Source organism: Medicago truncatula, chromosome 3 (assembly GCF_003473485.1).
Source record: "Medicago truncatula cultivar Jemalong A17 chromosome 3, MtrunA17r5.0-ANR, whole genome shotgun sequence".
In the NCBI taxonomy this organism is placed as follows: domain Eukaryota; kingdom Viridiplantae; phylum Streptophyta; class Magnoliopsida; order Fabales; family Fabaceae; genus Medicago; species Medicago truncatula.
In genome coordinates this window covers 39,311,278-39,335,204 of record NC_053044.1, presented here as the reverse complement: position 1 = coordinate 39,335,204, position 23,927 = coordinate 39,311,278, and the positions used below count along the sequence as shown (strand labels likewise).

Below are 23,927 nucleotides of genomic sequence, written 5' to 3'. Positions count from 1 at the left end.
TATTCATTTTTTATGCATTTTTAATATGTTTCCTTCCACATGTTTAGTGAACTCTTGATCTCATAACAATGTTAAATAAAAAATAATAATGAAAAAATACTTTAATTTCAATGAAAAAAATACAATCACCATTTCATGTATGAAGTGTCCTTTCAACAAAACTCTCTCTTTTCCCAAAACTTGTGTATTTGAAATCAAAGAAAAAATATCCATTAGAGAATACGAAAAATTATAGAAATAGAAACATACACACACAAAGCTTGAAGAGAAAATCAAAACTATCAAAAAATGAAATGGAAGAAGAAATGAAAAGGATAACATAAGCAACATATATATAAGTTTAGAAAAAAATGAGGACCTTTATAGTAATAAACTTGTGTGTGTAAGAGGATTGATTAAGAATATGAATAATTTTAAAATGTAACCTCTCAATATTAATAAAATGGATTATAATGCATTCATTGTGTAACTTGCATGAAGTGAAGTAAATGGAGAGTTTTCGCAACTGATGGAAAATGAAAGATAGATAGTAAGGAATGACTAGTAAAGAATCAAGAAGAAAAGATAGCCACATGGCATAAGTATGAGAGATTAGTTAGAAAGGGGGGCATTGGTAAGGTGACACATAGAAAAAATGTAGCTTAGAATATATATATATATATATATATATATATATATATATATATATATATATATATATATATATAGATAGATAGATTTTAGTTAATGGAAGCAATTGCCATGCCACATAAGTTAGGTTAACCCTCGGATGTTAGGCCCAGCCAGAAATGTCAAACGTCGACCACTGGTAGTCCCATAATGTCGGGATGGGTTTGCCTGCTGTAATAAACACACACTGTTCCACACTAATCAATCTCAGCCACACATTTGCAATTAGACGGTTCAGCTTAACGCAGTTATAAAATTACTGTAAACCATCTCAGCCACACATTACAATCTGACTATCCTAATTCGTTACAGCGTGCTTTTTCTACAGCACCAAATCCAAACCCCATAACATCCCCTTTGGTGGTGCAGGCAGTAAATTTCAAGCAAGCATGAATCAGTAGATTAATGATTAGTGTGTTGTAAATTTTAGTTTCGCGATATGATAAAAAAAAAGTAAAGACCGACAAACAAGAATTTTCTAAAGAAAAAAAATAAAAAATGTAGGTTCGAATCTACAATTCGTCGTTTCTAAACACTTAATGTTGTAAATCAGCTAGCTATACTATATATAAAGAAAATAGAGCGCAACACGCGATCCGGTGTGTCCTACTATTTTAAGGAGTAAAATAATATTTGATTACAGTTTATAAAGCAATCAATTACTCATTATATTGTTATTATATATACAAGATAAGATATATAGTAAGGAGAAAGCTTCACCGCCATTGTACTACAACTCCTTCTTCTTCTTCACCCTATTCATCCAAAAACATAAGTGCTCCATTTGAATCCAAAAAAATATCAATCCAACAGTAATGTCTCAAGAAAAGCAAAATAAAATAGAGTATACTCCTCATGGTCATAGCCAAAAGCCTCATGTTGTATTAGCACCATTTCCAGCACAAGGTCATGTGAACCCTTTCATGCAATTAGCCAAACTCCTACGTTGCAACGGTTTTCACATAACCTTTGTGAACACTGAATTCAACCACAAACGTTTGATAAAATCTCTTGGAGCTGAGTTTGTGAAGGGTCTACCAGATTTTCAATTTGAGACCATACCTGATGGTTTGCCAGAGTCAGATAAAGATGCAACACAAGATATTCCAACGTTGTGTGATGCAACTAGAAAAAATTGTTATGCTCCTTTCAAAGAGCTTGTGATTAAGCTCAACACTTCATCACCTCATATTCCAGTTACTTGCATAATTGCTGATGGTAATTATGACTTTGCTGGAAGAGTGGCTAAAGATTTGGGCATTCGAGAGATACAACTTTGGACAGCTTCTACTTGTGGGTTTGTGGCATATTTGCAATTCGAGGAGCTTGTCAAAAGAGGAATTCTTCCATTCAAAGGTAAATTTAACCGATCTTTTTCTCTATGTTTCTTAATAAGTCATCGTGGTTTTGTAAAAGCTAAATTTATAACTTCAATTAACTCGTGATGAAATTAGTATATACTTCCCTAAAGACTATTATATATAAATAAAAAAAAAACAATTTTTAGATGCATTAAATAACTGATTTATATAATAGTGTTTGTAAGAAGTATTCTGCAGATTTGTACGTTAGATACTCAACATACAATCTTTAATGCTATGTCATTTTATAATTCAATTATTTTAAATTTACTTTAAATTTGAAATTATTTTTTCCAGAGACTATTGGTATCTAACAAATCTCAAAAGTACCTAAGAATATTCCAAAAATAATTTGGTTATTCATATTTTCTTTCACCTATAATCTAATGAGATGAAAGTTCTTAAACAGCATGAAAAAAAAATCCACACCCCTGTTATTAAGTAGTAAATTTTTTTTGGATAAATCAGGAGAGAGGACGGACATCGAGGAGAAACAACGAGATTGACATCTCGATGAGCTCTCATCCTATACCGCCAATCTCAAATTTTAGGATCTAGGGAGATAAATATTAAATACGTATGAATTTTGAAATTAAGTAGTTCAAATCGGATTCTTTATGGTCAATTTTTTTACACATTCAAAATATTTCATGGTCATTGAGTCGTCCGTTCTAAAATTCAATACATATTTTTTTTTTTATATTTTAATAAAACATACTCCCTCCGTCCCTAATTATAAGACCCTTTTGAGAATTTTTTTTGTCCCTTTTTATAAGACCCCTTTGTTATTTTCAACTACATTAATTATTTTTTTACATACACACCCCTATTTATTATACATCTTTTTCTTCAATCAACAATAAATAACATGTTGAAAACATAAACTAACCTTCTTTCTTAAAGGATAAAATTATAAAAACAATAGTGATTACAAACAACTTTAATATAAATATGCCCTATCTTAATTCCCGTAATTTTGGCAAAAGGATCTTATATATAAGGACGGAGGGAGTACTAAATTTAAATTTAAATCGTTTGATCTTGATTCAACAATTATAATTACTGTTTTTTTTTTTTTTTTTTTTTGTGTTAACCTCTTACGATTTTTAAAAGAATGCGGTCTTGTTAATCCATAATCCAATATAAAATAAATAAAAATTGGTCAATAATTTTATTTAAAAATCGAATTCGATTCTCTTAAATAATTTTTCATGTCCTAAAGACCTAACATGACCCTTATATTAAATGCGTCCTCATACTTTGATGGATGCCAATCATGGACCCTAGACATAGTTGTCACTTGCCAAGGTACCAACAAAAATGTAGTGGGCACAGAACATGTCTCTATCAGAGAGAGAGAGAGAGAGAGATTGGATCCACCCTACAAGTGTGCCTTGACTAATTCCAATTCTAAACCCAAGAAGTAGCTAAACTAATGTTATGTTCGCATACTTCTCCATCGAATGAATCGTAACGTTGCTTCAGATAAGTATTTTATATTAAACTAATGAAAACGACATTAGCACCTAGGCATATTCTAATCATATCTAATCATATTCTAATTGTTAATGCGATATGTTGACATATTAGATGTTGTTAAATTTTTCACTATTATATAGAGATAAATGATGACATATTAGATGTTGTTAAATTTATTTCGATAGATATTTTAAAATATTAAATTTTTAATGCTATATAAATTTTTGCGATTGATATGGTTAGGATTTTTATCCGTCCACATAATTTAGTTTTTTTTGTTAGACCTAATTTTTGTCGTGTACATGTTTTTTTATTAAGAAAACAAAATATACAATTTACCTTGTTAGACCTAATTTTTGTGGTGTACATGTTTTTTATTAAAAAAATAAAATATACAATTTACCTTAGTTTATATTGAATTTAATTTGCATACATCGTCAGCGTACACTGTCAAATCATTAAAAATGTTTGATTTTTACCGTAATTACTTCTTCTAAATCCACACACACATTATCGATGTTGACATCATTTAGTTTATAAAAAAAAAAAATTATTATTTCATAATTTTTTTTTTTTACAAGTATTATTTCATAATCATTAGATTGTGAAACTTGAGTAACTTACTTTTGTCAAATTATCAGATGAAAATTTTATTGCCGATGGCACCTTGGATACAAGTTTAGATTGGATCTCTGGAATAAAAGACATCAGATTGAAAGACCTTCCAAGCTTCATGAGAGTCACTGATCTAAATGATATTATGTTTGATTTCTTTTGTGTTGAGCCACCAAATTGTGTGAGATCATCAGCAATCATCATTAACACATTTGAAGAATTAGAAGGTGAAGCCCTGGACACCCTTAGGGCCAAAAACCCTAACATATATAGCATTGGCCCACTTCACATGCTTGGTAGGCATTTTCCTGAGAAAGAAAACGGTTTTGCAGCAAGTGGTTCAAGTTTTTGGAAAAATGACTCTGAATGCATAAAATGGTTGAGTAAATGGGAACCTGGCTCAGTACTATATATTAATTACGGAAGTATAACTGTTATGACAGATCATCACTTGAAAGAATTTGCTTGGGGAATAGCAAATAGCAAATTACCATTTTTGTGGATTATGAGACCAGATGTAGTAATGGGTGAAGAGACTTCATCTTTGCCTCAAGAGTTTCTAGATGAAGTTAAGGATAGAGGATACATAACTAGTTGGTGCTATCAAGATCAAGTGCTTTCTCATCCATCAGTTGGGGGATTCTTGACTCATTGTGGTTGGAATTCTACACTTGAAACTATTTCCTATGGTGTGCCTACTATTTGTTGGCCTTTCTTTGCTGAGCAACAAACAAATTGTAGGTATTTATGCAACACTTGGAAAATAGGGATGGAAATTAACTATGATGTGAAAAGAGAAGAGATAAGAGAACTTGTGATGGAAATGATGGAAGGAGAAAAAGGAAAAGAAATGAGACAAAAGAGTTTGGTGTGGAAGAAGAAAGCTACAGATGCTACTAATTTGGGAGGATCATCATACATTAATTTCTATAATTTAATTAAAGAGCTTCTTCATCACAATGCTATTTGAGTTATATTATAATCGGTCTATTACTTTTAGTTAAAACATTTCTATTTGATCATCATCAATCATTGTCATGTTGACTATTCTGAATTTGGTGTTATCTTGCATTGGTGCAGAGAGAGTTTGTGGCTTTTTTTCTTCATAATCTTTCAACTGTAGGGACATGAAAATATCGTGGTTCTTGTTGACAAGGACGATTGTGACTAATGTTGCTTCATTTATCCTTGATTATGTTCCATTGTATTGCTCATTTGGTTGATTTGAAAATGTAATAGTTTTGTTTTGGTAAAAAAATTAATATATTGTTCCATTAATGTTGGTTCTTATGAGATTGATATTATTTCAAAAGTTAAAAGAAAAAAAATGTATTAGATATATCACCAATGATAATTGAACACTCCAATTTTTTTCTACTAACATCTCATTTTCTCATTATATCTCTGTTTCACATTATCAATCTATCACATATCACTCTCTTTTATCTCTATCTCTCAAGATGTATACATCTAAAAATATAAAGTGTAAGTCTACCCTAGTTTTCTAGTGAGAGAAACTTCAACTTCTCTCTAAACTTTCTTTCTCCTTCGTTCCTCGAGGAGGGGTGGTTTTAGGTCATTTTTGATCTAAAATCATCCTTCTACATCTTTTTTCCTCTTTTCTTTCAATCTAAATAAGTAGTTTTCACATATATCAAGTTTTTCTTTTGTGTTTTAATTTGTGATTTCGTCGTCTAATTGCGGCGTTGTGTTGTTAGTCGTCTTGTGTGGCGTTTGATTTTGCGTCTTTTCGCGGTGTTCGTTTAGTTCCTATTGAAAGATCGACATCAATCAATTACAAATTCAATCAATGATTTGGACGTTAACATTGCAGATCTGGAAGCATGAGTAGGCATTTTGCCATTGTATGCTATTAACTTGGATGTTGTGAGGTTGTTCGCAAATTCATTTTTTACGTTTTTAGAGATGTTTGTATCTGATGTGATGTACTCTATCAATTTGAATGAACGAATATCGTTTTATTTTTGTTAAAAAAAAAATAGTAATGATATTTATAGTATATTATTTTGAGTTATTAATTATTAATAGAGGGAAATAAATTGGTACTCCATCTCGATACAAATATTTGGTTGTCGGTTTGTGTGAGTTTCATTACTAGGGTGTTATCGGTCCTGCAATCAATGGTAAATGAATATCTTCATTGTTATACGATAAGATTCTCGGTGAGCAATTGATGTCCTAAATGACGGTGCTCCAAAATATCTTACTTGCTGCGAAATTTTCGTTGACCATAATTAAGAATTTCATAAACAATTAATTCATTTTTGTTTAAAGACTCCAAAATTTGATGGTTAAGATTCTTTAACTATACTATATATAGTGACGGAATCCAGGATTTTTGAATAGTGGAGGTATCATATATAAAAAAAAATTGCATTATGAAAATTTTATGATTTTTCATATTATGGAAACTTTCAATGATTTTTTTATTTTCAATACAAGGAGAAGTATCTTTCTCTATATAAACAACTAAACAATCATTTAACCGATCATCTCTCATTCAATTTCGCATTCAAATCTTGATAAAATTCATATTATCAAGAAAGAATTTGAGATATATGATGATATGTGTAGGCCAAAAGAGAAATGATTTGTGATAAGTGAGGGCAATGTGGTAAAAATATCAACTATTAGTACATTATACAACAAAAAAAAAAGTTTCTGAAATTTTTGTGTCGGCAGAAAGCCCACACATTCACCATCGTACATCCGTCCATGACTATATATAAAGAAAACTACTATTTTGAGCACTTTTGGGTTTGAATTTTATTTTCAAAAATGCCCTTAATTTTAAATACAAATAACACATGTAACAAATAGATAAGAATAAATTTAATTTAGTCCTCGTAAGCTTAGCTCAGTTGGTAAGGACAATACATAATATATGCAAGGTCTGGGGTTCAAACCTCGGCCACCACAAAAAAGAAATTAATTTAAGGAGAAAACTTACACACAGTTCCTTATGTTAGCCAATTATAAAATAACACGTGGATTACTAATCCATGTCACTAATCGTCCCCGTTAACCATCTTATATCTTCGTACCACATATCAAACTCACAAGAAACTAGCACAAAACAAAAACTCATGTTACTTTTTTATCAGCCTTTTTTATGTTGTACGTATGTGTTGTTCCCCTCATTACAACCGACAAAGATTGCCAAGTATTTTCACATCCCTTACACAAAAAACAGTATTTCCATGTTATTTTATTTTATTAATATAAGTTACTCTTCATTAGCCTTTGATCAGGTGTAACAAACGTGAGCAAAAAATAATAATAAAGATTGCACTTTAAATCCTCTAAAAAAAAAGATTAGTAACAAATGTGAGCAAAAAATAATGTTAAAGATTGGACTTTAAATCCTCTAAAAAAATATTAGTAACAAATGGTAGCAAAAAATAATGTTAAAGATTGGACTTTAAATCCTCTAAAACAAAAAATAATGTTAAAGATTGAACTTTAAATACTCTAAAAAAAATATTAGTAACAAACATGAGCAAAAAATAATGTTAAAAATTGGACTTTATCCTCTAAAACAAGATTAGTAACAAACATGAGCAAAAAATAATGTTAAAGAAACTAATCCCAGGTTATGTGAAGTTATTAGAGTACCATATTCAAGTTATGTGTCATCCGGTTCTACTCAATCCCAATTCATGGAGTTTATCCTAATCTCAGGATTTTCAAAGAAGTGATGTTTGATGCCTAATTAAATTATGCTTTTGGAAAATGTAATATTTAGACTGCTTAAATTATGCCCCCTAGTTGGGTTTCTTTTTGGATATGTAATATTTAAGAACATGGAATGTATGACTCATGACTTGTTAATGCCCCACAGTTGGGTTGCTTTTTGCCTATGTAATATTCCTGCACTTGTAGTGTAATGACTGAATTACGACTTATTTGATGGTCTAATCAAGGATCAAATTGTGTCTCTTTACTTTTTTACTTTGTTCTGCACATATATGCAACAAGGATCACATTGACATCTGTTTAAATAATTCAAGGACTTATCTGATTGTATTTTTATATAATGTAGAAATCAATTTGATATTTAGGCAAACAATTTAAGGACTAATTTGATGGAAATATTTCGACAAAAAGGTTTCATTCATTCATCTTCAACCTTTTTTCATTACAATATTGCACACACCTAATACAATATAGTATGTTAAACAACTCAAACAAGCAAATTATGATTATCAAATACTTAATCAACTTAAGCTCGCTTCCTACACAATCAACTTTGTTCATCAACCTTGCCATGCAAACCTCTTCATTGCCACTTTCCTTAGGCTTAACCTTGGACTAAAACTTCTCCATCAATCTTGCCTTTCTTCCATGACCTGCATCAATTCCATTGTTTTTAAAGTAACCTAGTTCTTCAACTTCATTAATCCAGACAAAAAATTCACAATTTTCAACATCATCCTGTACAAAGAAAATTCAGAATCAGTAGAAGTTAAACAAATGACATCACACAATAATGGTTAAACAAACCTTTGGCTTAGGGCAAGCATAGAAAGGCCTTCCTGAGTTTTTGACAGTATTGACTTTTCTTAAAACACAAATTATGGGACACCAACACTCAAACACTCTCACATCACCATTAAACATAGAGCTTGAAGATGAAAATCAACTTTGATAATTGTTTTTGCCCATACGTCCACCACCCATCATTTCAGATTCAACCTGAACACCAAAACTTGAAGGAATTTTGGGGATCTTTGAATTTCGGATTCAATAAAAAAAAATAGGTTTAGAAGTTTTTTAAATGGGGAAGAATGTTGTCATCAATTAAAGGAAGATATTTTTGGGGATTTTGGACTATAGATTACAAATTTTATAATTAGGGTTTCAATTTTATAGATTTGGGGAAGAAAGAGCTGTTGTATAACGACCATTTTTCTTCAAATTAGGGTTCCAATTTTCTGCAAATCAAACGATTTCATCTTTGGCAATTTTGTTAATTTCAGCCAAATTAGTTCCTGCTTGTGTAGCATCTGACATGGCAAGCCTTTTGAGAGGTTCACAGACTACATCAGCATCGTTAACACCACAACTTGACAGAGAGACTAATTTGATTGACATTTGACAAATTCAAGGACTAATGTGATATTTTGACAAATTGCTGAACCTTGCAAATTTAAGGAAGAATTTGATGATTTACTCTATTTTTAAAATTCTAAATATGTATGTAAAAAATCATGAAAAATTCAACCTCTAAGCATGTGTTTGGAGTGACGTATTTTTCTAACATGCGGCAAGGAATCACAGTACTGTGAAAGCTATGAAACAAAGCTTTTCTATTTCCACGAAAGTAGATCTTTTACACGCGAGTTTGGCTTTCCCACCTCCAAACCAAACAAGCTCAAATCACCTTTATGAATTTTATGTCAACTTGAAGAAAAAAAAAAAAAGTGGTCACAAATAAGAATAATTACAAATTAAGTATTTCTTTACAGAGTCATTTTCTGAGTTTTACATATATTACAAAGTCAATTTACCACACCAAACAACAAATTGAATAAATAAATATGACACTTTTATCACATACCGTCTCATTATCTTGTGCATCAAAGGAATCATGAAGTTTTGTTAAATACGTACATCCAATCAATTAATGTCATATTATATTTTTTGTTTTTATGTTTTGAATTAAAATTTAATTTGAACTAGTTACAAACCCGTGCTTCGCACGGGTTGAATAACGTATTTTTTTAAAATTTAGTTATGAAGGAGAAATCTTATAAATTACGGAAAATTGTTGTCCTTTATAAATGTGAAATCAAAGCTGCGTAAACCAAAAATTTGCAACACAGAGCCTAAAGCACTACATAAAAAATAACATAACAACTATTGCAATCTCTTATTCCTTCAAGTTAACCCGAACGCAAAATTTTGCCATAGATTTAACATAACTTTTGTGCTTAATTTTACTGTATTAACCCTATTTAATTTAATCAAAATGTTAAAGTTAATTGTTAGGGAAATCAAAATAACAAATCGCTCCTAATTTTTCTCCTTAATCTTCTTATTCCTAAACAACTTCTTATTCCTAAACAAAGCTTTGTTGCCCTAATTTTAACCTAATATTTTAGCAACTTTTCCCTCCTTTAAAACCTAACCATATTTCCTAATTTCCTTCCTCCAAACGCTAACCATGATTTCCTAACTTCACTCCTCCTAAAACCTATCTAATTGATTTCCATAAACCATATCTCCTAACTCCCCTCCTCCAAACCCTCACCAATATATCTTATCTTCTTATTCCTAAACAAAGCTTTGTTGCCCTAATTTTAACCTAATATTTTAGCAACTTTTCCCTCCATCAAAACCTAACTATATTTCCTAATTTCCCTCCTCCAAACCCTAACCATGATTTCCTAACTTCACTCCTCCTAAAACCTATCTAATTGATTTCCATAAACCATATCTCCTAACTCCCCTCCTCCAAACCCTCACCAATATATTTTAATCCTTTCTCCTAAACCGAAATCTCTTTTTAAAACCATACCTTTCACTTAAACCGAAATTTCTACCTATCTAATTGATTTCGATAAACCATATTTCCTAACTCCCCTCCTCCAAACCCTCACCAATGTATTTTAATCCTTTCTCCTAAACCAAAATCTCTTTTTAAAACCATACCTTTCTCTTAAACCGAAATTTCTACCTATCTAATTGATTTCGATAAACCATATTTCCTAACTCCCCTCCTCCAAACCCTCACCAATATATTTTAATCCTTTCTCCTAAACCGAAATCTCTTTTTAAAACTGTACCTTTCTCTTAAACTGAAATTTCTACCTATCTAATTGATTTCAATAAACCATATTTCCTAACTCCCCTCCTCGAAACCCTCACCAATATATTTTAATCATTTCTCCTAACACGAAATCTCTTTTTAAAACCATACCTTTCTCTTAAACGTTCCTAAACAAAGCTTTGTTGCCCTAATTTTAACCTAATATTTTAGCAACTTTTCCCTCCTTCAAAACCTAACCATCTTTTTTTATAAACCTAACATTGTTGCCCTAATTCCACCTAATATTTAACCTAAAAAATTATAGCCACTTTTCCCTCCTTCAAAACCTAACCATATTTCCTAATTCCCCTCCTCCCAACCCTAACCATGATTTCCTAATTTCCCTCTTCCTAAAACCTAATTCTCCTCCTTCAAAACCTAACCATATTTCTTTTTATTTATAAACCTAACATTGTTGCCCTAATTCCACCTAATATTTAACCTAAAAAATTATAGCCACTTTTCCCTCCTTCAAAACCTAACCATATTTCCTAATTCCCCTCCTCCAAACCCTAACCATGATTTCCTAATTTCCCTCCTCCTAAAACCTAATTCCCCTCCTTCAAAACCTAACCATATTTCATAATTCCCCTCCTCCAAACCCTAACCATGATTTCCTAATTTCCCTCCTCCTAAAACCTATCTAATTGATTTCCATATTTTCTGTTGCCATATTTTTTTCCTCACTTCCTCAACTCATTTACCCTAATATATTATCTTTTATCTTTTATTTATTAAAGTTAACCCGAATGCTAATTGTTGCCCTAATTTAACTTAAATTCAGTGCTTGCTTTTACTGTATTACCCATGTTTAAAATATCAAATTGCAGAAATCTCCTTTTTTTTTTTTAAAGAAAAATTGTTTCCTACTAAACAGATAAACTTAAAAAAAAGAAAAACAAATCACTCCTATTAACAAATTGTTCCTATTTTATTGCAGAAATTCCCAATTCTTTTGAATGAAACAAATCCCTCCTATTCTTTTGAACAAAACAAATCACTCCTATTTTTTTTTAACAAAACAAATCATTATTTCCTGCTACTACTGCTAATTGATTTTGTTACTCGCATCCTTGGAGGTTGACTGGTCTAAACTCCCATAGAATTTCTGAATCTGCTAATATCATTTGTGTAAGATGATGATATATGCAATGATTTTCAATGTTTTTTCTTTCTCCACCATGTTTTGATATGTAGCTTTATTTTACAAATTGCAGATTTTGTTGATGGAAATGTGGATTTGGGGATATGCAGGTATGTTTGTTTATTTCACTTTCATTATGTAATTGTTTCATTCTAATTATTATTTTTTTCTTCCCTTTTTTTGATTTTGTATAGAAGTTTTTTTTTTTTTTTTTTATAAAATTGCCTCACTTTCTCTGATGGTCCCCGCTATGTCGTTGGATTTATCACCAAGAAGCTGGAAGGGTTGGTTCTATCCAGAAAGTTGCAGATAGGCTTCGTTGTTACACTTGGTCATGACTTCTTCATCTCACTTCAAAATTGCAGGTGCGTTTTCTCTCTCCATGCGAAAATTATTAGCTTATCTTACAATGGAATTGATTTAATTAATTAATTTATTAAGTATGTAACAAAGAGGGCTCCACAATGATTTAATTGTTTCATTCTAATTTAATTTTTGTGTTTATATAGAAGCATTGTTATTGTGTTAACATTGAGAAGAAAAATCAAATGGATTTTTAGCTGCTCCTCCTCTTTTCTGTGACTAAGGTTAACCACACATCTTTCTTTCCATTCAATTCCTCTATTGTACAAAATAGCTTGCAATAGCTTTTTAGGCTTCTTACAAAATCAAAGTAATTGTTATATGATTGGTGTGGGGTTTGGTTTGTTGATTTTGCAGTTCATGAATTTTCAAATTCGGGGTTGGAATAAGAGTAGGAGCATTTGTTTAGTTTGATTTTTGGTTATTTGTAATCTGATGACTTTTTGAATTGCATTGCTATCTAATTTATTATCATCTCTTTTTTTGTTTGTTATATTCTAGAAGGAGGTTTATGCGGTGGTGGTTGTTGCAAGAAGGCCCTCGCGGTGATAATTTATACAGTGGTGGTTGATTATACTATTGTGATTGTGTCTTAGATATCCCCTGAGCTATGCAAACTACAAATTAAGTTGTAAACCATGATTCATATCATTGTTTTAATAAGGATTGGCCCAATGCTTCATGTGATATTCTATTGGCTGAATAAGGATCTATCTAAGCATATGATTGTGTCTTCAAAATATGCTTAACTTACCATTAACTATAAGCATGATCATTGCAAAACATTAATTGTAAATCATACCTTACCTACATAATATAGCTATATATTTCATGTTATTTTAATTTACGGTTTTTATGTGATATTGAACTCCTAAATTACTAATATATTGTGCTCATCATTGACCCGTGTGGTAGCACGGGTTAGCAAATTATAAGGTTTTGCTTGACATGAAGGCAATTTCCATTATCTGTCGTCTCATTTGCAATGACTATTAACAAGAGTCAGGGTCAGTCGTTGAAACATGTTGGTGTTTATCTATCTTCTCCTGTTTTTTCACATGATATTCTATTGGCTGAATAAGGATCTATCTAAGCATATGACTGTGTCTTCAAAATATGCTTAACTTACCATTAACTATAAGCATGATCATTGCAAAACATTAATTGTAAATCATACCTTACCTACATAATATAGCTATATATTTCATGTTATTTTAATTTACGGTTTTTATGTGATGTTGAACTCCTAAATTACTAATATATTGTGCTCATCATTGACCCGTGTGGTAGCACGGGTTAGCAAATTATGAGGTTTTGCTTGACATGAAGGCAATTTCCGTTATCTGTCGTCTCATTTGCAATGACTATTAACAAGAGTCAGGGTCAGTCGTTGAAACATGTTGGTGTTTATCTACCGTCTCCTGTTTTTTCACATGGACAGTTGTACGTCGCAATATCACGGGTTACTTCGAGAGGTGTTTTAAAAATATTGATTAATGACGACGACGGCGATGATATCGATGTTGCATCAAATGTGGTCTACAAAGAAGTTTTCCGTAATGTGTATGACTTTTTTGTGTACTGTTCATTTTCTTACTTATTGAAACTATTTGCATGTCAACGAAATTCAATTTCCCTTTCAAAATTATATGTTATTTTAAAGTAACAGGAACTACGTACTAGAATTATGGAACAATAACAAAGTCTTTGATATTGACATTATACTTTGATTCACGACAATTTTTATATTCACACGAACTACAGTGTCTTATTTTTTCAGTGAATATTATCATTTTTAAATGACACGTGCGTTAGCACGGGTCAATGGTCTAGTTTTACTAAACAAATTATATTAACCCTAGATTTAATTTATGTAAAATGTTAGCTCATTTATAAACGTTAACCCATGACGCAATATTAACCCTAGATTTAACCTAATTTTTTCGTGTGACTTTACTATATTAACCCTAGATTTAATTTATGCAAAATGTCATCTCTTATTTTTAAATGTTAACCCGTGACGCAATATTAACCCTAGATTTAACCTAATTTTTTTCGTGTGACTTTACTATATTAACCCTAGATTTAATTTATGCAAAATGTCATCTCTTATTTCTAAATGTTAACCCGTGATGCAATGTTAACCCGTGATTTAACCTATTTTTTAGGGTGACTTTACTATATTAATCCTAGATTTAATTTATGCAAAATGTCATCTCTAATTTTAACCTAATTTTTTCCTCCACACTTTTGCATTTAATGTTTATCTAAAGTAAAATAAAAGTATGTTCCCAATTATATGTTGTTTTTTTGGAAAGGAATAACCGTTAACCCGTCTCGCTATACTTAACTTAATCTCTTACTTATAAATGTTAATCCGTCTTGCTATATTTAACTTATTTTATTTTTGAAAGTTAACCCGAACGCAAAATTTTGCACTAGATTTAACCTAACTTCTTTGCTTAATTTTACTGTATTAACCCTATTTAATTAACCCTGTTTAATTTAATCAAAATGTTAACTTTAATTGTTAGGGAAATCAAAATAAACAAATCGCTCCTAATTTTTCTCTTTAATTTTACTAAACAAATTATATTAACCCTAGATTTAATTTATGCAAAATGGCATCTCTTATTTCTAAATGTTAACTTGTGACGCAATATTAACCCTAGATTTAACCTAATTTTTTCGTGTGACTTTACTATATTAACCCTAGATTTAATTTATGCAAAATGTCATCTCTTATTTCTAAATGTTAATCCGTGACGCAATATTAAATCTAGATTTAACCTATTTTTTCGCGTGACTTTACTATAGTAGCTCTAGATTTAATTTATGCAAAATGTCAGCCCTAATTTTAACATAATTTTTTCCTCCACACTTTTACATTTAATGTTTATCTAAGGTAAAATAATAACCTTAGATAATCACGGCATAAAAAAAATTCTTCGAAAGAATGTAGAAGCAACTGAATTTGGGAGAAAAAATAAAAAAATAGTTAAAAATATAAAAATTGGAAAATAATTAAAAGTTATTAAAAGTATAAAAATTAGAAAATAATTAAAAAAAATTGGTTAGGGGCAAAAATGGAAATTCATAGCCCATGATTCAAAAAAAAACTTAACCAATAAATAGATTACCAAATTGCCCCTTATAGGGGCAAAATGGTAAATTTAAGGGACATTTCTTTTCTTATTAGTATTAGTATATAGATACATACAAATCGACTCGAATGTGTTTAAGAATTTAACAAAAGTATATCACAATTATAATTGGATTCGATGTTGATTGCGTTGGAATCAAAACTGGATACGATGTTGACTTTTGGCAACTGTCCTGATCGTGTGATTAGTAGCTATTAAGTTGAATAATTTTCTTCAAATACCTCTATCTAACCATTCTTAAAAAGTTGCTAGCTATCCTTTTATTCTTACCTCAAAAACAAAAAGACAAATCCATCTTAAGATACATATTATAGCCTCACAATATCAATTATTGATATTGCCTAAACATTATCCTCAAGATTACATTATTACACTAATATATATAAACGACAAGAAAGGAAAGCTAAACCGCCAACATTATTGTAACCAGAAATAAAAATCACCAAACATTATACAAGTCCCTCGGGCCTATTTAATCATTCAAGTATCACTCCCACCATCACAGAAAAACAAACTAAAATGGACCAAAAGCCTCATGTTGTATTAGTACCATTTCCAGCACAAGGTCATGTGAACCCTTTCATGCAATTAGCCAAACTCCTACGTTGCAACGGTTTTCACATAACCTTTGTGAACACTGAATTCAACCACAAACGTTTGATAAAATCTCTTGGACAAGACTTTGTGAATGGTCTACCAGATTTTCAATTTGAGACCATACCTGATGGTTTGCCAGAGTCAGATAAAGATGCAACACAAGATATTCCAACGTTGTGTGATGCAACTAGAAAAAATTGTTATGCTCCTTTCAAAGAGCTTATCAATAAGCTTAACACCTCATCACCTCATATTCCAGTTACTTGCATAATTGCTGATGGCATAATGGGATTTGCTGGAAGAGTGGCTAAGGATTTAGGCATTAAAGAGCTACAGTTTTGGACTGCTTCTGCTTGTGGCTTTGTCGGATATTTGCAATATGATGAGCTTGTTAAAAGAGGAATTCTTCCATTCAAAGGTATATTATGGTTTGTTCAATAAAACAAAAATATGAACATCTAAAAATGATTTAAAGGTGAACGTTAATTTTCCTTCAAAAAAAGGTGAACATTAATTTATCATCTTTAGTAAGATATACAAAATTATAATAATTAAAAAAAGAGGAGATCAAATATTTTATTAAAATTTACTAAAAATTGTAAAAGACAACTTTTAAACTTATTTTTGGAGAGGAGTGTTAAGAACACACTTTATCCAATACTCAATCTTTTATTGAGTAAAACTAACATTTTATGTGAGATCTATTTATAAAGTGTGAGATCCGCGTACGTAGATTTCATCTAACAACATGGTTGATTGTTTGGTGGTGCAAGTAGACCAACAACACATGACCCAATAATTTATCAAATTTTGAATTTTTTGTGCTTTATTTGGTCAAAATATAATATTTTGAAATAATTAAGAGCTCAACTGCACTTTATTATTTTATCATAGGTTCAATTTTTAAGATTAAATTGAGTTTTTGATGTTTCATTGGATAAATATGTAATATTTTGAAATAATTATGGGTCACGTCCACTTTCTTTTTATTAGAGGCTCAACTTTTAAGATTAAATTTATAGTTTTTGATGCTTCATTTAGTAAAAATGTAATATTTTGAAATAGTTACGATTTCACCTTTCTTTTAGTAGGGACCCGATGTTAAGATTAGAACGAGACCAAAATCCTACCTAAGAGAATGAATGTTAGGGTGAAGATTAAAAATAAGAATTCTGCTTTTTATCTAAACGGTTTTGTTCATTTTCAAAGTAAATGTTTATATTATCTATATGTGAGTTAACTTGCGTTGCGTGAGTTAAGCCACGCTTAAGGGGAAAAAATATAAAAAAAATTCACAGAAGTTAAGTCCGCTAGGCATTCTTACCCGTACTAGTTTTTCTTTATTGGTTTGAGGGTAAGACCATTTACAATGGTTCACACTCTCAACACCCACTTTTTCTCTTCCCAACACTCCACATCATTTTCTCTCTCTTATTCAACACTCATTCAACTTTTACTATCTCCAATGGTTTTTTCATTCAACACTCTACCCCACCGCTTTTATTTCATATTCTTATTTAATTTTATATTTTTGTTTCTCTGAGTACATAAAATTACAATTCTCGATTATAATTAAATTAAAATAATAAACACTTAACAATTTATTTTTTAGTTTTTTTTGGAAAAACAAAATTTATTTAAATAATTTATTTTTATTTTCTTAACTTAAAATGCAATACAACAATTTAAGCGCACGACAAAAAAAAAAAAAAACTAATAGAAAGATAATCTTAAGATTAAGATAGTGAAAAACTTGGTTTTTTTTCTGTGTCCAAATCAAATGAACCAAGTCTCTATTTATAGACAAAATAAAATCATGAATTTTGGTAAAAAAAAAAAAATTAAAAATAATAATTTGCAATAAAATAATTGAGTTCAAATTATTAAAATAAGTAAAATCCAGACAGTCAATCAGAATTTGCCACGTGACGGCTACGGGTCCCGCATGGCAGAATTCAACATAGTTGAACCAATTCAACTCCTCTCTCCTCTCTCCTCTCATTCAACACACCATTGCATTGCATTCAAGTGTTGAACCTTACTTTCAACACCACTATTCAACACCATTGCACATGGTCTAACAAAGCTAAGCATGTCATGCTCCTCCTCGTAGCTCCTCGTCCTCCCCCCACCTATTCACATGTTGACATCCTCAAACTAAAACCTCCTCCCTAGCTTTTTAATTATTGTGGTGGCTGTCATCACAACTCAACCAACTCACAGCAACTCGACTCTACTTAACTCGCCGAGTCAACTGACCCATCCCAACCTTAAATCAAAACCACAACAACTCTCTCTTTTTCCTTTCTGCCGTCTGCACCGTTAGTGATATTCATGCTATTTTCTTCTAGTTTAAAGTATTGAAAATTAAATAATAATCCAAATCGACAATAGCTTAAAGTATTGCACATGAATTCTAGAACAGTTTCACATGGATTTCATCATTAACACGGTTTTTAAATTAAATAATAATCAAAATTTGGATATTGCCGATTGGGTTGGGTTTATGTGAAGCTTGCCTGAGTTCTGCTTGAGAGGGAGGAAATGGCTGTTGTAATAAACGTAAGTCACGTTGAAATTTTTTTAAATTTACATTAGCGTGAGTTTTACACTAGCGTGAATTAACATGCGTGGGGTATTTCCGTTTGATTAAAGAGCAGAATTCTAAAAATAAAGTGTTCTCAACACGTTTCTTTTTTTTGAGTTCATATTAGATGCACCTACGTAAAATTAAATTGTGTATATTTCACTGGGTTGGTTTTCAATTTGGTATTTTTTTTTACATTGCTTTAAATGCCATTTTGGTTTCCCTATTTTAAAAATCAGTTTTCTTATCTCTAATTTTATTATATTTTTTCTTCTTCTGAATTTTGGTCTCTCGTCTCATTTTCATGTCATTTATAGCTATGTGGTCTATTCATTTATACTTAATAGGTGACCAAACAATCGAGCTCAAATGGAAGAACCCGAGTTCGATTTTTGGATGGAACAATTCTTGACAAGACTTTCCTTACTTTATGACCAAACTCCGGATTACTAGGACCTCTTTCTCTTGAAAACCGGAGGATTAACGCAAAGAAAAAAAAATATCTAATAGATGTTGCCACGTCATCTAAAAAAAATGTTGTCATGTCACAAATGAACTGACCACATCATAAAATTTTACCCAAAAATAGGATAACGGACCATAATCTAGGAAAAAAAAGTATAATTGAAGGACTAAAAAAATCGGTTTTTAAAATAGCGGGACTACAACTTTAATTTTTTTTAATTGGAAAATTAAAAGTGCATTTAAACTTTTTAACATTTTTATTATCAATTAGTTATGAAACAGCAACAAAAAAAAACTGAAATTAAAAATATTGGGTGAAACTATAATTTTTTATTGCTCTATAATTTTATCAAGCAACCCACTATATATAACTTCGTATCTCATCAACAACAATACTACAATTGACTTCTCTCCTTATATGGTTTATATTATAGACTCATACAGTGACGGACCCAAAAAATTTAAGTAGTGTAGGCCAATAAATATAAGTAAACAAATATTTAACCATATTCCATGCAATTTTGCATCGAATTCTCGTTAATACTCGCAATAAAGAAAACTATTTAATTAGTTGCAGTTGCCATGTTTTCTCGTGGAATAGGGTTTGCAATTTGGGAATTGAGATATACAATATTTGGTTTTTAGTTTATGGCAAAATTACATAATTCGTCTTTTAATTTAATTTTAGGTAACACTTTCGTTCTTCATCTTTTTTTGTCCCGATTTAGTCTTTTATGTTATAAAATGACAATACCTTATCACTTTTTATGAGATTTTTCAATAAAATCTAATTTTCTAGGTTTGTATGATGAAGATTTGAATTTGTTTATGAGTTTGATGAATTGTTTTTTAGTTTTTTATTATTATTTTTTTCATAAAAAAGGATATTTATGTTGATATTTTATATCATAAAGGACTAAATCGGGACTAAAATCTTACCTAAAGTTAAGTTAAAAAAAAAATTGTATAATTTTATCATAGTTTATTAAATGTTGGCCTTTTACCGTTCATCTATTTATTCATCAAATAGAGTATATATATATAGGTAAAAAAAATTAATGAAAAGTAGTGAGGGCCTTGGCCCTCAATGTCATTGACGTCGGTCCGTCCCTGGACTCATAAGATATTAATCATAAATTATAGATAATTTAATCATTTATAATATTTTGGCCAATATACACTACAAAAAATTAGGGGGTTAGTTTACTTTCTATGTTTTCTGGTTTTATTTTCAATTCAACTAATAAAGATGAGAGAGTACTTTCTTCACCATCTTCTTTTACAATTTTTGAAAATATATACAAACTTTTCAAAATATATAAAGATGTCAAAATGGTGCTTTCATTATTTTTGAACATGCATTCTTTTAGTTTTCTTTCCACCTTCTCTATCATAGATTTTCACTACATGAATCTTCCCATTTCCTTGTCCGCAATTTAAAATGAACATAAATGTCAAAAAATAAAAACTGAAACTGTTTTTATAAAGTAAATGGGTTGAGTAGCTCAACTTATTTAAGATAATAGTTAAGGAGTTGAAGGTTAAGTTTAAGTCTTGCCATTATTTTCAAAATGTAAAAAGGAAATTATTTGGAAGAGCTTTACAATTATATAGCTTTTCCTTATGGTTTTGTTTTAAATATATATCATTAACTAATATAAATTTTTAGGCAAATATAAAATCGTTGGATATGTTATTGAGACCCATAAAAATTAATGGTTTATGTTCTTTTATTGAATATCATTAATTTTGGTTGGTCTCAATAACATATCAAATATTTTAGATTTGTGTAAAATTTTACATGAATAATTTGTATGATATTAACTTACAATTAAACGGTCAAATTTCAAGAATTTTTTTTACCTGAATAATCTATACGATATTAACTTACAATCAAACGGTCAAATTTAAAGAAAAAAAAAAGATATCGAATAAAACGATATTGTAAAGTGTAATATTTATGAAACATTATTATATCGATATAATTTGATTTCTCCGCGTGTGTGTATATATATTAACATAAGGGAATTATTTTTTTTTGGTCTAGTAGTTTAGTGGCTGGAGCTCACACAATTAAATGGGGAGAAGTGGGGTGTTTGGGGTTCGAACCCCGGCCCCTGCATAAATTATGCAATGTCGTTGCCATTTTTTTATCTTAACAAAAGGAAATTTTTATCTTGTTTTATATTTAGACCATTTTTTTCTCCTTTCTTCCTTAAATACATGTAGGCTGCTTTTTGAAAAGTTGCCCAATAAAAATTCTCTTTCTTTGTCCCATAGCTCAGTTGGTAGGACAATGCATTATTATATGCAGGGACTGTGGTTCGAACCTCAGACACCCCACTCAAGCTACCCGACAAACAAACAAAAAAATTCCCTTTCTTTCCTTTGTGACATAGAAACGAAACACATATTCTATTAATTAAACTTTCTTTCTTATTATTTTCTTTCTCCATCCTCTCTTCAACCAGATGATACTTAGATATGAGAGACATTACATTAGAGAGAGGAATTTTATTTTGGTCGTAATTCTTTTGACACTTTAACCATGATAATGTTTTTCTTTTGTATTTTTGACATTTTCACTATGACATTTTTAGATGAAAATTTTATTGCCGATGGCACCTTGGATACAAGTTTAGATTGGATCTCTGGAATAAAAGACATCAGATTGAAAGACCTTCCAAGCTTCATGAGAGTCACCGATCTAAATGATATTATGTTTGATTTCTTTTGTGTTGAGCCACCAAATTGTGTGAGATCATCAGCAATCATCATTAACACATTTGAAGAATTAGAAGGTGAAGCCCTGGACACCCTTAGGGCCAAAAACCCTAACATATATAGCATTGGCCCACTTCACATGCTTGGTAGGCATTTTCCTGAGAAAGAAAACGGTTTTGCAGCAAGTGGTTCAAGTTTTTGGAAAAATGACTCTGAATGCATAAAATGGTTGAGTAAATGGGAACCTGGCTCAGTACTATATATTAATTACGGAAGTATAACTGTTATGACAGATCATCACTTGAAAGAATTTGCTTGGGGAATAGCAAATAGCAAATTACCATTTTTGTGGATTATGAGACCAGATGTAGTAATGGGTGAAGAGACTTCATCTTTGCCTCAAGAGTTTCTAGATGAAGTTAAGGATAGAGGATACATAACTAGTTGGTGCTATCAAGATCAGGTGCTTTCTCATCCATCAGTTGGGGATTCTTGACTCATTGTGGTTGGAATTCTACACTTGAAACTATTTCCTATGGTGTGCCTACTATTTGTTGGCCTTTCTTTGCTGAGCAACAAACAAATTGTAGGTATTTATGCAACACTTGGAAAATAGGGATGGAAATTAACTATGATGTGAAAAGAGAAGAGATAAGAGAACTTGTGATGGAAATGATGGAAGGAGAAAAAGGAAAAGAAATGAGACAAAAGAGTTTGGTGTGGAAGAAGAAAGCTACAGATGCTACTAATTTGGGAGGATCATCATACATTAATTTCTATAATTTAATTAAAGAGCTTCTTCATCACAATGCTATTTGAGTTATATTATAATCGGTCGAATGTGAAATATATATTGTTCTATTACTTTTAGTTATAATATTTCTTGTTTGATAATCAACAATCATTGTCATGTTGACCATTATTAATTTGGTGTTATCTTGCATTAGTACACAGAGAATTTGTGCCTTTTTCTCTTCATAATCTTAGAACAGTAGGATTGCATAGTTGAATTTGATAATACAAGATTATGCTAAACACATTCATGTATCATCATAATGAACTTGTTAAAGATTATAACATATAAAAAGAGGAATGATGTATTTCTACTATACAAAGGAATTATTGTATCTATGATTCCTCTAAAAAGTCTAATACTAATTTTTTATCATGTATTATTGTTGTTATGAGTTTAACCTTAGCGAATTTTGCATCCAAAAGCTTAAAATTTAGTTAATTATATGAAGATGGAAAAAAAATTTAGGGACTAAAAACTAAAGAAATTTTTTAGAGGGACTAAAACGAAATGTTGACATATTTATAGGAACCAAAAACATATTTAATCATTTTCAATAATACTGGTGCTAGTCACACAAAAAAAAAAACAAGTTACACCTCAGAATGACTAATATACCCTTTAACTAAAATAAAAATTTCAAATCAACTAAATTTACATTAACGTAAATTGAACATATGTAAACTTAATTTACATTAACCTAAATTGAACATAAGTAAACTTAATTTACATTAACCTAGATTGAAAGTAAGTAAACTGAATTTACAAACTTAATTTACATTAACCTAGATTGAACGTGAGTAAACTGAATTTACATTAACCTAGATTGAACATAAGTAAACTTAATTTACATTAACCTAGATTAAGCGTAAGTAAACTTAATTTACATTTACCTAGATTGAACGTAAGTAAACTGAATTTACACTAACCTCTTATATACATACGTAAACTAAATTTACATTAACCTAAATTGAACATAAGTAAACTTAATTTACATTAACCTAGATTGAATGTAAGTAAACTGAATTTACACTAACCTAAATTGAACATACGTAAACTTGAATTTACATTAACCTACATACGTAAACTACATTAACCCCTTTTATATACATACACGTAAACTTAGTTTACACT

General features: G+C 30.3%; 1 protein-coding gene and 1 long non-coding RNA gene across 2 annotated transcripts; both read left to right on the top strand.

Annotated features, from left to right (window-relative positions):
• Positions 1-1,275: 1,275 nt before the first annotated feature.
• Positions 1,276-22,958, top strand: LOC25491123 (linamarin synthase 1). The gene is given in 4 exon segments (XM_013605634.3): positions 1,276-1,535; positions 16,153-16,642; positions 21,877-22,482; positions 22,485-22,958. Coding segments are annotated over 4 exon segments (1,482 nt in total). The 5' UTR covers positions 1,276-1,484; the 3' UTR covers positions 22,820-22,958.
• LOC120579414 (uncharacterized) lies at positions 12,029-12,464 on the top strand. The gene is made up of 3 exons (XR_005645211.1): positions 12,029-12,087; positions 12,174-12,210; positions 12,377-12,464. It is a non-coding gene; the product is annotated as an uncharacterized lncRNA (long non-coding RNA).
• Positions 22,959-23,927: the final 969 nt, after the last annotated feature.